We start from the raw sequence: 11373 nt of genomic DNA on the forward strand, positions 1-11373 counted from the left end.
TAGGGAAATAGAATTTAAAAAATTTCATTTTCTATGTGTTTATTGCTCATATATAGAAATACAGTTGATTTTTATATATTGATCTTGTATCTTGCAGACTTACCAAACTCAGTTATTAGTTCTAGTATCTTTTTTGTAAATTCCATCAGACTTTTTATCAGGAACAGATTTTGGATTTTGTCAGATGCTTTTTCTGCATGTATTTTTTAAAAATTTTTTTGAAGTATAGTTGATTTGTGATATTGTGTTAGTTTTAAGGGTTCAGCAAAGTGATTCAGTTATATATATTTCAGATCATTTTTCACGATACAGGTTATTATAAGATATTGAATAGAGTTTCCTGTGTTATACAGTAAATTCTTGTTGTTTATCTTTTCTGTGTCTATTTAGATGGTCGTATGGCTTTTTCTTTTTCTAGTTTTATTAACTAAATGGTTGATATTGTCAGATTAAATAAAAAAGCAAAACTGAACTCTGTGCACTCTACAAGGAACACATCTAAATGTAAAGACACAAATAAGTTAAAAGTAAAAGAATGGAGAAAGGTAAGTGGTGCTAACACTAGTCCAGGAAAGCCAACGTTAATATCAGACAAAGTCGATGTTGGAGCCAGGATTACCAGGGCAGAAGAGGTCACTCATGGTGACGAGAGGGTCAGGTTGCCAAGAGGACATGATATTCCTAGACATTTATACACTGGTAACAGAAGCTGGACGCTGGCTCTGTGCGTGGAAAATTTTCAGGAAAAGCAAATTTGTAGAAAGAAGTCAAATCCCTGTTTGCCTAGACCCCAGAGTGGAAATGGAGGTTAACTGCAGATGGACACAGTGGGACTTTTTGTCACAATGAAAATGTTCTAAAACTGGATTTTAGAGATGGTTTCAGTCTATAAATTTACCAGAGTTTATTGAATTACATACTTAACAATGAGTGAGTGTTACGGTACGTAAATTAAACCTCGATAGAACTGCTAAAAATAATTTAATGAAAGAATGTTAAAAAACATAGGCACCAACTTGAAGGGTCATATCTGGGATCATTTGAGCATAAAAATATAAATGATAATGAATTATAAACAAATGAAAAACATGGGAATCCTTGAGTCCATTTTGATAATAAATAGAAAAATGAAGGTGCAAAGCGAGGTCGATAAATGGGGAGATGGGCTTGAGTTAGGAAATTGCTGTTTTGTGACCATCAGAGTAGAGGCTGGTTTGGGAGGAACTGTGATGAGTGTGTCTAGGGAGAGAGATGGGTGTTTATTTGCGTGCTCTCAGGGCGTTCCCTCATAAGTGGATAGAACAGCCTGTCCAGGTGATCACAGTGACCACTGTCGCAGGGTAGGTGACGCCTGACCCCCGGGGAGGGCAGCCATCATGGAAAGTGGTGCTCCAGCCAGAAATGAGGCCCTTAGTAGAAATGACGTCACTCCTCCAAAGACAGTCTCGTCAGTCACTGTGGAAACACAGCTGGTGATGCGGGGAGTGTAGTCTCGGCTTCCGTGCACCCAGGCGGTTCCGAGTAGAAGGGGCACGTGTGAGCAGGCACTGGCGCAGGGGCAGGTGAGCTGCTGGAGGCCTGGCAGTGACTGTCCGCTGTTCTCAGGGGTTGTCGATTATTTCAAGCCGCACGTTTCTTTAATGTCTTCAGCAGTGGTTTGTTTACATCAGTGAGGCGCTTGGATTTTTTCCCTGATCATTGCTGTGTTACATAGTCTTAAATCTAACCGATTGTGTCAGGGAACACAAGAGAAGTGCCCTGCCAACACTCGGCCCTCCTTTCCGCAGAGCGCCTGGAGTATGTGGTGTGGCCGCAGGCTTCCCCGGAGGCCCTCGCTGCTGCCAGCAGTGGCCAGTCCTCCGTCTGTCAGTCTTGTCCAGCTGTCTGCCAGGCCGGTGGGCACCTGGCAAACGCCCTGGGGGGTGGCTCACTGGCAGCATCCAGTGATGGGTGCCACTCCACGCAGGGAGGTAGCTTCCACCCAGCTTTTCTGAAGGCCGTCACCTTGAGGTTTGGCCTCAGGGGGCCTCCGGAGCCCTGTCTGCTCCCTGCGAGGTGCCTGCTGTTGCTCCTGCGGACGACCGTGCAAGAAATGCTCCCCAGTCACTGTCTGGTCCCTCCACCCCTTTCCAGTTCCTCCGGATCTGTGCCGACCTCTTCCGCCTGGTGCCCTTCTTGGTCTTCGTGGTGGTGCCCTTCATGGAGTTCCTGCTTCCTGTCGCCGTAAAGCTCTTCCCCAACATGTTACCGTCCACGTTCGAGACCCAGTCCATCAAGGTGACCGGCTCGCTTTGACCCAGTTTGAAAGCAGTTACAAGGCTGCATTGTTTTATGACTGACATTTCACGTGTTAGATGTTTTTAAATTTTATGTTTTCTTCATAAGTCAGTCATGCTGTGCTATGATTATTTAATAGATGCTGGTTTCAGGTTTGCTTCTCTTTAAAATGTGTCTTAAATTCTAGTTTCTCTAGACCAGTGTTCCTTGAGCCACAGGTCGAGACCCATTCGTGGGGGATGAGGCGGGTCTAGGGCAGGGTTGGCAGACTTACAGCCCACGGGCCACGCCAGCCCTGCCCATTTTGGTCAGTAAGGCCTTCTGGGGACATGCATGCCTGTCGTGTATGTATCGTCTGGCGGCCTTCACGTTTCACGTGGCTCAGACCGCAGGGCCTAAAAGCTTTACGGGCCAGCTCTTTATGGAATTTGCCGGCCCCTTCTCTGGCGGTGGTGGGGAGGGAGGGTCCCACAGGTTTTTTAAATTGTGAGATAGAAAGTTTCCGAACACAGAGCTCGTGGGTGGAGAAAGCGCTGCTCAGGAGGCGCCTGGCGGCGCTGGGTCAGGTGTGCGTGCACTTCGTGCTGGGGCTCGAAGCAGCTGCCGGACCAGCGCCGTCCGGGAGGCCGTGCGGGGCGGGAACCCGGAGTGCAGCGCCCTCTCTGGCTTCGCAGGAAGAGAGGCTGAAGCAGCAACTGCGGGTCAAGCTGGAGCTGGCCAAGTTTCTGCAGGACACCATCGAGGAGATGGCCCTGAAGAACAGGGCAGCCAAGGGGGACGCCGCCAAAGACTTCGCCGTGTTCTTCCAGAAGGTGCTGTGATGCCCCGTCGGTCCCCAGTGCTGGTTAGCGCCTCGGGGCTGCCCGCCTTATCTGGGCAGCGTGCCTTGTCTCCTTTCTTCCCTCCTCTTCACTGTGCACGATGGGGGCGGGGCTCCTGGAGGTCAAGCCTGCTGTCCCGAGAACGTGAACTTACGTTCACAAGCCCTGGCCTGGGTCTCCGGACTTTGCAGCAGCCCTGGGGGAGGTAGAGTTTGGCAGGAACCTAAGACCCCACAGTTGTGACCAGCAGGGGGCTGGGCTGGGAAGGAGGGGCAGACTGCCCCATAGCCACGCCCACGGTGCCGGAGGCCAGCCCAGCATGGAGAGGCCCCGGCCTCCTCCGGGCCGGCCTCCTCCGGGCCAGCCGCCTCGGCTCCGCTGGCATAGCAGACAAGGGCCAGGGACCGGATGCCATCCCCTGCGTGGACGCCTCGCTCGCAGGAGCCCAACCAGGCAGCGCTCAGGGCTTTGGGTTGCAGGGGCCACTCCCTGTAGGAGATGTGAGCGGAGCTGAGGGAGGGTGTGGGTGGCCCCTTCTGCTTTGTTTCCTGACTTGAGGCGTGTGACCCGAGGCCATGGGGGTGCGGGGGACACAGCCCACCCGTGGTGACCTTTACCATGGCTCCCGCAGATCCGAGAGACGGGTGAGAGACCCAGCAACGAGGAAATCATGAGGTTTTCCAAACTGTTTGAGGACGAGCTGACCCTGGACAACCTCACACGCCTGCAGCTGGTGGCGCTGTGCAAGCTGCTGGAGCTGCAGTCCATGGGCACCAACAACTTCCTGCGCTTCCAGCTCACCATGAGGCTGCGCTCCATCAAGGCCGACGACAAGGTGAGCGCCCACAGCCCACTCGGGGCTCGTCTGTGTCTCCTGGGGTGAGTGCCGGGATCACACGGTTTCCAGCCGCTGTGACAGGACACCTTCCTGTGGTGGGACATAGTCGCTGAAAAGGTGGATTTTAAAGGCAGCCTAATGTTTCATTATATGAACGTGTCCTAGTTTATTAACCATCACTTTAGCTAATCTGCTACCCTAAAGAACCCTCTAATAAATACCTATTAATGTGAATTTTGCCCCAGATCTTTGATAGGTCCTATAAAAATAGTGACCTAGAATTGCGGCTCCTGAGTAAAAAGGGCAGGAGGCCAAAAGCAAGTCCTGGCCCGTGACCGGATTGCTCCGGAGCTGTGCCGCCTGCCTGTCCCCGTGCAGTGTGTGCCCTGAGTGTGTGTCTCAAGAAGTCACGAAGTGTCCCTCGTTCTCCCTAGTGACGCTTCTTGCGTTGAAGTCTGTGGCGTCTGGTCTGATAGCTGCACCAGCTCGCCTCGGGGCTGATCTTCCCTTTTGTTACTTACAGGCTTCCTGAATCCTCTCTGCCTTGTGTCTGTTACTGTTTTAATCTGCTCTGATGACCCTCTGTCTTAGAGTTGTAGTGTTTAGTCCATACTCTTTTCCTGTTTGTCCTGTGTGTTTTATGTTCCACTTTATCTCCTTTCTTGCCTTCTTTTGGATTAATCAGATGTTTGCTCTTCCATCCCCTCTCCATTAGCTTTTGCTCCTTTTTATTGTTTTAGCAAATTTCTCTGGCGTTTACAGCGAGCTTCCTCGACACACAGGGGTCTAATGGGACTGAGTGCTTTTCCAGCTGCACTCGCCGGCCCCCGCCCCTGCGTTGCATGTGCTTTTGCTCCTGAGTCGATGTGTTGTGCACCACGTATTTACCCTCCTGACCCCCTCCTTCCTTCCTGCATCTCCACCCAGACCGTCTCCCCCACTTGAGGGGTCCCCTCAGCTCCCGTTTGTGTGGGTTTGTCTGTATTAACCTTCCATTCTGCAGGGTATTGCTGGGTGTAGGACTCCAGGTTGCAGTTCTATTTTCTACATTTAAAGATGCCACTGAGGGCTGCCCTGGTGGCGCAGTGGTTGGGAGTCCACCTGCCAGTGAAGGGGACGTGGATTCGTGCCCCGGTCCGGGAAGACCCCACATGCCGCGGAGCGGCTGGGCCCGTGAGCCATGGCCGCTGGGCCTGCGCGTCCGGAGCCTGTGCTCCGCAACGGAAGGGGCCACGACAGTGAGAGGCCCGTGTACCGCCGGGGGAAAAAAAAAAAAAAAGATGCCATTGAGTGCATGTCAGCTGGCAGGCCTATTATTGTTCCTTTGAAGGTGTCCATCTTTCTCCGGCAGCATCCGAGATGTTTGGATTTTGTTACATCTTGTTTGGATTTTAGCAGCTATACAGTAACGTCCCTAGGTGTGTCTGTGTCTGTGCTTATCCTATTTCCTGGTTGTGGTGCTGCCATCATTTCATTAAATACCCCCCCAGCCCCCTGACATGGGTTATGTTCCCCTTAGACCGCTCACGGTCCCTGCATCGCATATGCTCTTCCTGTATTTCACATTCTTCTGTATGTGTGGTTTACTTATCCTGTCTTCTTGGTCTGATCACTCTTAAGCCCGTCCTCCAAGTTTTCCGTCTGCAGGTGAACCGTGTCTCTCGTTCTCCAGAAGAAGAGCATCCCTGCATTTTGTAGGAGGATGAAGAGAAGGCATCTCTGCTCTGCTGGAGACTTTGTGTGCGGCTGCCCCCCCTCGGGAGAGGCAGCGTGAAGGCAGGAGGCCTGGCTTGTGTCCTGGCCACTCAACTAGCTTTGTGAAACTGAACGAGTCACCTCACCTCAGTGCTTCAGATTCCTGTGAGGCGGGGCGGTGGCCAGACCTCTGCTGTTGAGAAGGTGGAGGGGGCATACTTTCCCGTGGACATTAAATGGTATCAAGCATACATAAGATTCTGAAAAGTGGGGAGAAGTCCCTGGAACCCCAGGAATGACACAGGAGGTCTTTGTGCCTCATAGATCCAGCCATAGGGCTGAAGAAGCCAGAATCGCCAACAAGGACAGACTTTAGAATCCCATCCTATGGTCAGAGGAAAGGAATGGGGCCACCTAGCAGGAAAGAGGACTTCAGAGAGTGATGGCTCTTCTCCAGCCAGACGCCACAGGAAACAGTGTCTCCCCACCCCGACCCTGCCCGGACCCCTCCCCCACACACACAGTGGCGGTGGGGCTGGGACCGCCACCCTCAGGCTGTAGCAGCTGGGATGGTATCGGGGAAGGCCACGAGGAGCTGGCTCATTCACCCCCAGCCCCCTGCCCCCGTGGTGTCAGTAGAGACCAGCAGGGGGCCTGGCCTCCACCCGCCACCCGACAGTCCCAAGGCACTCTCGGTACTTCCCTGCTGGAGTGGTGTCAGGAGGGGCCGGTGAGAGGTCCTCCAGCCCCTCCCAGCCAGGGAGGCGTGCGGAGCCTAGCGGGGGGGGGGGGGGGGGGGCACCCACCCCTCCCAGTAGACTCAGAAGTGCCTCTGTCCCTGGCCTCAGCGGAGGCCGGATCTCACCTGTTCCAGAACATACCCGGGATGTAATTTACGATGACTGAGTGATGCCACAGAGAGCTCAGGGCGGTTGGAAGGAAGCTGTGCTCACAGTTCCCCGGGAGAGGGGACCAGGACGTGAGGGGAGGGAGGAGTCGAGACAGCCGTCATCACTGGTCAGCGGGAGGCGTTTTTCATTGGGCAGGACGTGAAGCAGAGGTCAGAGTTTGTGGTTGGAGGATTTGAAATACGATTTTAGCACGCCCAGGAAAGCCAGGCTGCAGGGGAGATGTAAACAACTTTGTCCGTTAGTTTGGATCAGTAGATGCCAGATTGTCAATTACACAACGTGTAAGCGTCGGGTAGAACACCCCCCATTATGCCAGAGCACTGTGAAGAGGAAGCCAGTTAGGATAGAAGGTTGAAGTGAGCTCCAGAATCGCATAGCATAATACCCAGAATTACACCCAGAATGTCCAGCTTCAGCTGAAAATCACTCCTCGCACTGAGAACCAGGAGGACCCCAAAGTGAATGAAAAGAAGACAAGCAGTGGGTGCCAGCGCCATTCTGACCATGGGCCACTCCCCAGATTCGGTAAAAGGCATACATCTACAGGTTTAAGACACTGAGTGAACCTCAGACCGGATAAACACAAAGAAGTCCACACAAAGACCCATAGTCAAATGAACAAATGTGAAGGACAAGGAAATAATTTTGAGGGGCTTCCCTGGTGGCCCAGTGGTTAAGAATCTCTCTGCCAGTGCAGGGGACACAGGTTCGGGCCCTGGTCCGGGAGGATCCCACATGGCGTGGAGCAGCTAAGCCCGTGCACCACGACTACTGAAGCCCTCGCGCCTCGAGCCCATGTTCTGCAACAAGAGAAGCCACTGCAGTGAGAAGCCCACGCACCGCAACGAAGAGTAGCCCCCGCTCACCGCATCTAGAGAAAGCCCGCACACAGCAATGAAGGCCCAACGCAGCCAAAACTAAAAATAAATAAATTTATTTTTTAAAGAAAGAAGAAGAAATAATTTTGAAAGCAATGAGAGAGAATGGCATCTTACCTGCAGGAAAAACAATTCAAATGACTGCATTTCTCATCAGAAACCATGGAGGCCAGAAGGAACTGGAAAGTATTTTTCGTGTGCTGAAAAAAAAGAACGCGGTCAATTCAGTCCTAGATTCAGCAAAAATAAAAATTAAAGATAAAAACGAGGGAGGAATCAAGACATTCCCAGGTGAAGGAAAACTACGACAATTTGTCACCAGCAGAGCTGCCCTAGAGGAACCTTAGGGCGTCAGGAAGAAAGAACACGACAAGCACCAGGCTTTGCTTCTGCTCGTGTGTCTTCTAAGTAAAGTGCAATGGTGGAGGCAAAAATGGGGCACTGTGTGATGTGGCTCTGTGTCAGTAGGTGACATTAGGACGAGCTCGACAAGTGGGGGAGGATAAAGGGGGGAGGCCACCACGTTCCCTCCATGACGAGGTAGGTGCATCGTGTGATACCAGAGCAGCCCCTGAAAATGGACGCAGAGATGTGCTCAGAAGCACAGGAGACAAGTGCAGATGGGATCCACATGCCCCACGGGAAGATGGGGAAAGGAAACAAACAACCCAGATGTCCTTCATGGGGCGAACGGTAAAACCAGGACGTTTGTACCATGCAGTGTACTCACTAAGGGAAAGGAGTGGATTATTACTACACACATTATCATCACACATCCTCAAGGAGTCCCCAAAGGCTGTGCGCTGTGCAGTCCCATCCCTGTAACGCTCTTCAAGTGACAGAATCACAGGGATGAAGAGCAGATTGGTGGTTGGTTCCCAGGGGTCAAGAGGGGGTGGGAGTGTCTGTGAGGTCCTCGTGGGGACAGAGGTGTCTTCTGCCTGGACTGACTCGGCATCGCATCCCGGCGGTGGTTTGATACTGCACGTTGCAAGGTGTTAGCCACGGGGAGGAGCCGTGTGGCTGCACGTCTGTCTACGGTTGTCTCAGAGTTGACGCAGGTAGCGGTCGTGTCCTCCTCACAGGGTCACTGGGGGGTTTAAATGGGGGGAGCAGGTGGCACTGTTGCCCTTTGTTCCTCCTCTCCCCTCCCCTCGTCCCTGCACAGTGCAGGACGGGAGAAGCGTGGGGTTCGGGCAGCAGGGCTGCTCCCTGGGCAGAGAGCAGGCCCTGAGTGGGTGTCTTCGCATCTCGGGGTGGGTCCTGGCTGTTGACCCTAAGGTCCCACCCTCTGTCAGATGGTCTGATCACTGCAAACCTGGAACTGGGGCCTTGGTAGTGGGGGTTTATCTTGTGTTTAGCAAAGCATAGTAGGAAGGTGGTTTCTTTCTTTCTTTTATAAATGTATTTATTTTATTTATTTATTTTTGGCTGCATTGGGTCTTCATTGCTGTGCGCGGGCCCTCTCTAGTTGCAGTGAGCGGGGGGTTGCAGAGCACAGGCTCTAGGCGCGCAGGCCTCAGCAGCTGTAGCGTGTGGGCTCAGCTGTTGTCGCTCGCGGGCTCCAGAGCGCAGGCCCAGCAGCTGTGGTGCATGGGCCCAGCCGCTCCGCAGCATGTGGGATCTTGCCGGACCGGGGCTCGAAGCCATGTTCCCTTCATTGGCAGGTGGGCTCTCAACCACCGCGCCACCAGGGAAGCCCAGGAAGGTGGTTTCTAATCAGACACTTAGTTCCCAAGTGTGCGAATGCAGACAGCACAGACCCGTAGTGACCCTTCAGGAGGTAATTGACTGGCTTCCTTTGACAGCTGATCGCTGAGGAGGGGGTGGACAGCCTCAACGTCAAGGAGCTACAGGCAGCGTGTCGGGCGCGAGGCATGCGGGCCCTGGGCGTCACGGAAGACCGTCTGCGGGGCCAGCTGAAGCAGGTGCGTACCTGCGGCGCGGTGGGCCCCCCCCCCACTTCCGTCCCAGCAGGGGGTGGGAGGCTGCTCCGGCTCAGCTGCCACCTGGGCCGGGGCCTGTGTGCGCTCCGCACGCGGTGGCTGCCCGCTGCTCCTGGGCGCCGCTCCGATCTCCCTCACCGGCTCTTGGTCGCTTTTGCTGTGCTTGCTGTTCCCTCCGCCCCGTCTTCTGTGGACACACGAGGATGAGGTCAGCTTCCTTTGAAACTCCAGTACGACTCTCAGCTGAGGCCAGGGGTGCTTGGGGAAGTAGGACCCAGACCAGGCCGACCTCCGAAGCCCCTCCTCGTGGCGACCTGGGTCTGAGTGACCCTGCCTTCTCCGGCCGCTCAGAGGGGCCCTCGGGCAGAAGCCAGGGGCCGGCTCTGCAGGGCCACAGGCCTGCCCCGCCGGCATGGGTCTGAGTGGATGCGACGATGGGCAGGCAATGTTCACAGCAACTTGGCCTTCGTATCAGAAGGTGCAGGGTGCCAGCTGGGCACCCCCTCGGGTTGTCTTCCCAGTGTAGACAGAGATCTGTTGACACCCGCTGCCCGCCCCCCGCTGACACAGATGGTGCTTAGTGGGCAATACGTTCTTGTCTCTTGTCTTCACTGACCTTGTCTCCTGACAGGGTCCCCTCGCAGACCCTCCTCTGTGAGGGGTGCCCCGGGTCCGCCTGGGCTGGAGCACACCTGGGGCACTCGAGTGTGGGGCACTGTGCCTGAGGGATGTCAGGACTCGGGGTGTTTCGGTTTCCAAGGGCTCAGGTGTCTTCCTTCTCTCGTCGTTTAACCTGTGCTCGGCATTTTCTCCCCGTTCTGAGAATTCTTCTCGCCCCATCTTTTGTCCTGTGTCTACCTTGTGTCCAAGCATTGTCGGGGTCTCTTTTGTCAGTTTGAACATTGTCTGTGTCACTAAAATAGCCTCAAACAGTGCCCAGCTCATGGTAGCTGTGCAAACCTCAAACGCCGAATGAATTCACCAGTGCCACCTTTGGAGTTTCTGTGCCATTGTTAAGTGAAGAACTTTGGGAACAGGACCTGGCCGTCTCACTCAGTGTTTTACAAGCCCTGCGGGCTCGCTGCGGGGGTGTCTCCTGCTCACTTGACTGAGGTGGGCAGTGGGCATTAGCATAGCAGTAAATAGGCCTTTCGGAGCTTGCGGTGTCTCTCCTGGGAGAACTCGCTTGGGGAGAGTAGGGGCCCGCCCACTCAGGTGCCGCAGTGGTTGTTGCCACCAGTCGCCTCCTCCTCCCTTCCCCTACGCGAACCAGAACAGAGAGGAAAGTTCCAGGGCCAGAGCCCTTGCCTGGGTCGCAGGAAACGTGGGTGGGACGAGGCCGGCAGGTGAGTCTGGGTCTCCACCTCCCACTTCCAGTGGCTGGAGCTGCACCTGCACCAGGAGATCCCGACGTCGCTGCTCATCCTGTCCCGGGCCATGTACCTTCCTGACACCCTCTCTCCCGCCGACCAGCTCAAGTCCACCCTGCAGACCCTTCCGGAGATTGTGGTGCGTGTTGCAAGGCCCCCTTCTGCTGCTCACTCTGCCGGGGGCCCTCTCCCTTCTGGGGGAGCCCCCGGACCCGCCACTCGCCCCCTCCTTTCTTGTCTGCCCGCTGCACGCTGAGGGCCCTGCAGTGCGTGCAGAAGGTGGCCCTTGGGGTCCTCAGGGTGTTTCCCAGCAGCCGGGGTTCCTGCTCCTTGGAGAGCAAGCCCTGATGGCCATGGCACCCCGAGACCTGGGCCGGGCGCCGTGTGGGCTGCCCTGGCGGGGGCGTGCCTGCCCCGCTTCCAAGCGCGCTCATGGGTGTCCCCTCCCTGAAGGCGAAGGAGGCCCAGGTGAAGGTGGCCGAGGTGGAGGGCGAGCAGGTGGACAACAAGGCGAAGCTGGAGGCCACGCTGCAGGAGGAGGCGGCCATCCAGCAGGAGCATCGCGAGAAAGAGCTGCAGAGGCAGTCCCAGGCGGCGGTGAGCAGGCAGCGGGGTGGGGGAGGGGCTGGGCCCGTGG

At 54.9% G+C, this 11373-nt stretch overlaps 1 protein-coding gene across 1 annotated transcript in view; it reads left to right on the forward strand.

The window, feature by feature from the left end:
* LETM1 (leucine zipper and EF-hand containing transmembrane protein 1) overlaps positions 1-11373 on the forward strand; it is a 38554-nt gene that overhangs the window by 12119 nt on the left and 15062 nt on the right. The window contains exons 4-9 of the mRNA XM_007467899.1: positions 2134-2277; positions 2952-3089; positions 3730-3933; positions 9229-9348; positions 10744-10875; positions 11190-11369. Of these exons, the coding sequence (XP_007467961.1) occupies positions 2134-2277; positions 2952-3089; positions 3730-3933; positions 9229-9348; positions 10744-10875; positions 11190-11369 (918 nt within the window). The remainder of the gene's footprint in view (positions 1-2133; positions 2278-2951; positions 3090-3729; positions 3934-9228; positions 9349-10743; positions 10876-11189; positions 11370-11373) is intronic.

Source organism: Lipotes vexillifer, unplaced genomic scaffold (assembly GCF_000442215.2).
Source record: "Lipotes vexillifer unplaced genomic scaffold, Lipotes_vexillifer_v1.1 scaffold966, whole genome shotgun sequence".
In the NCBI taxonomy this organism is placed as follows: Eukaryota; Metazoa; Chordata; class Mammalia; order Artiodactyla; family Lipotidae; genus Lipotes; species Lipotes vexillifer.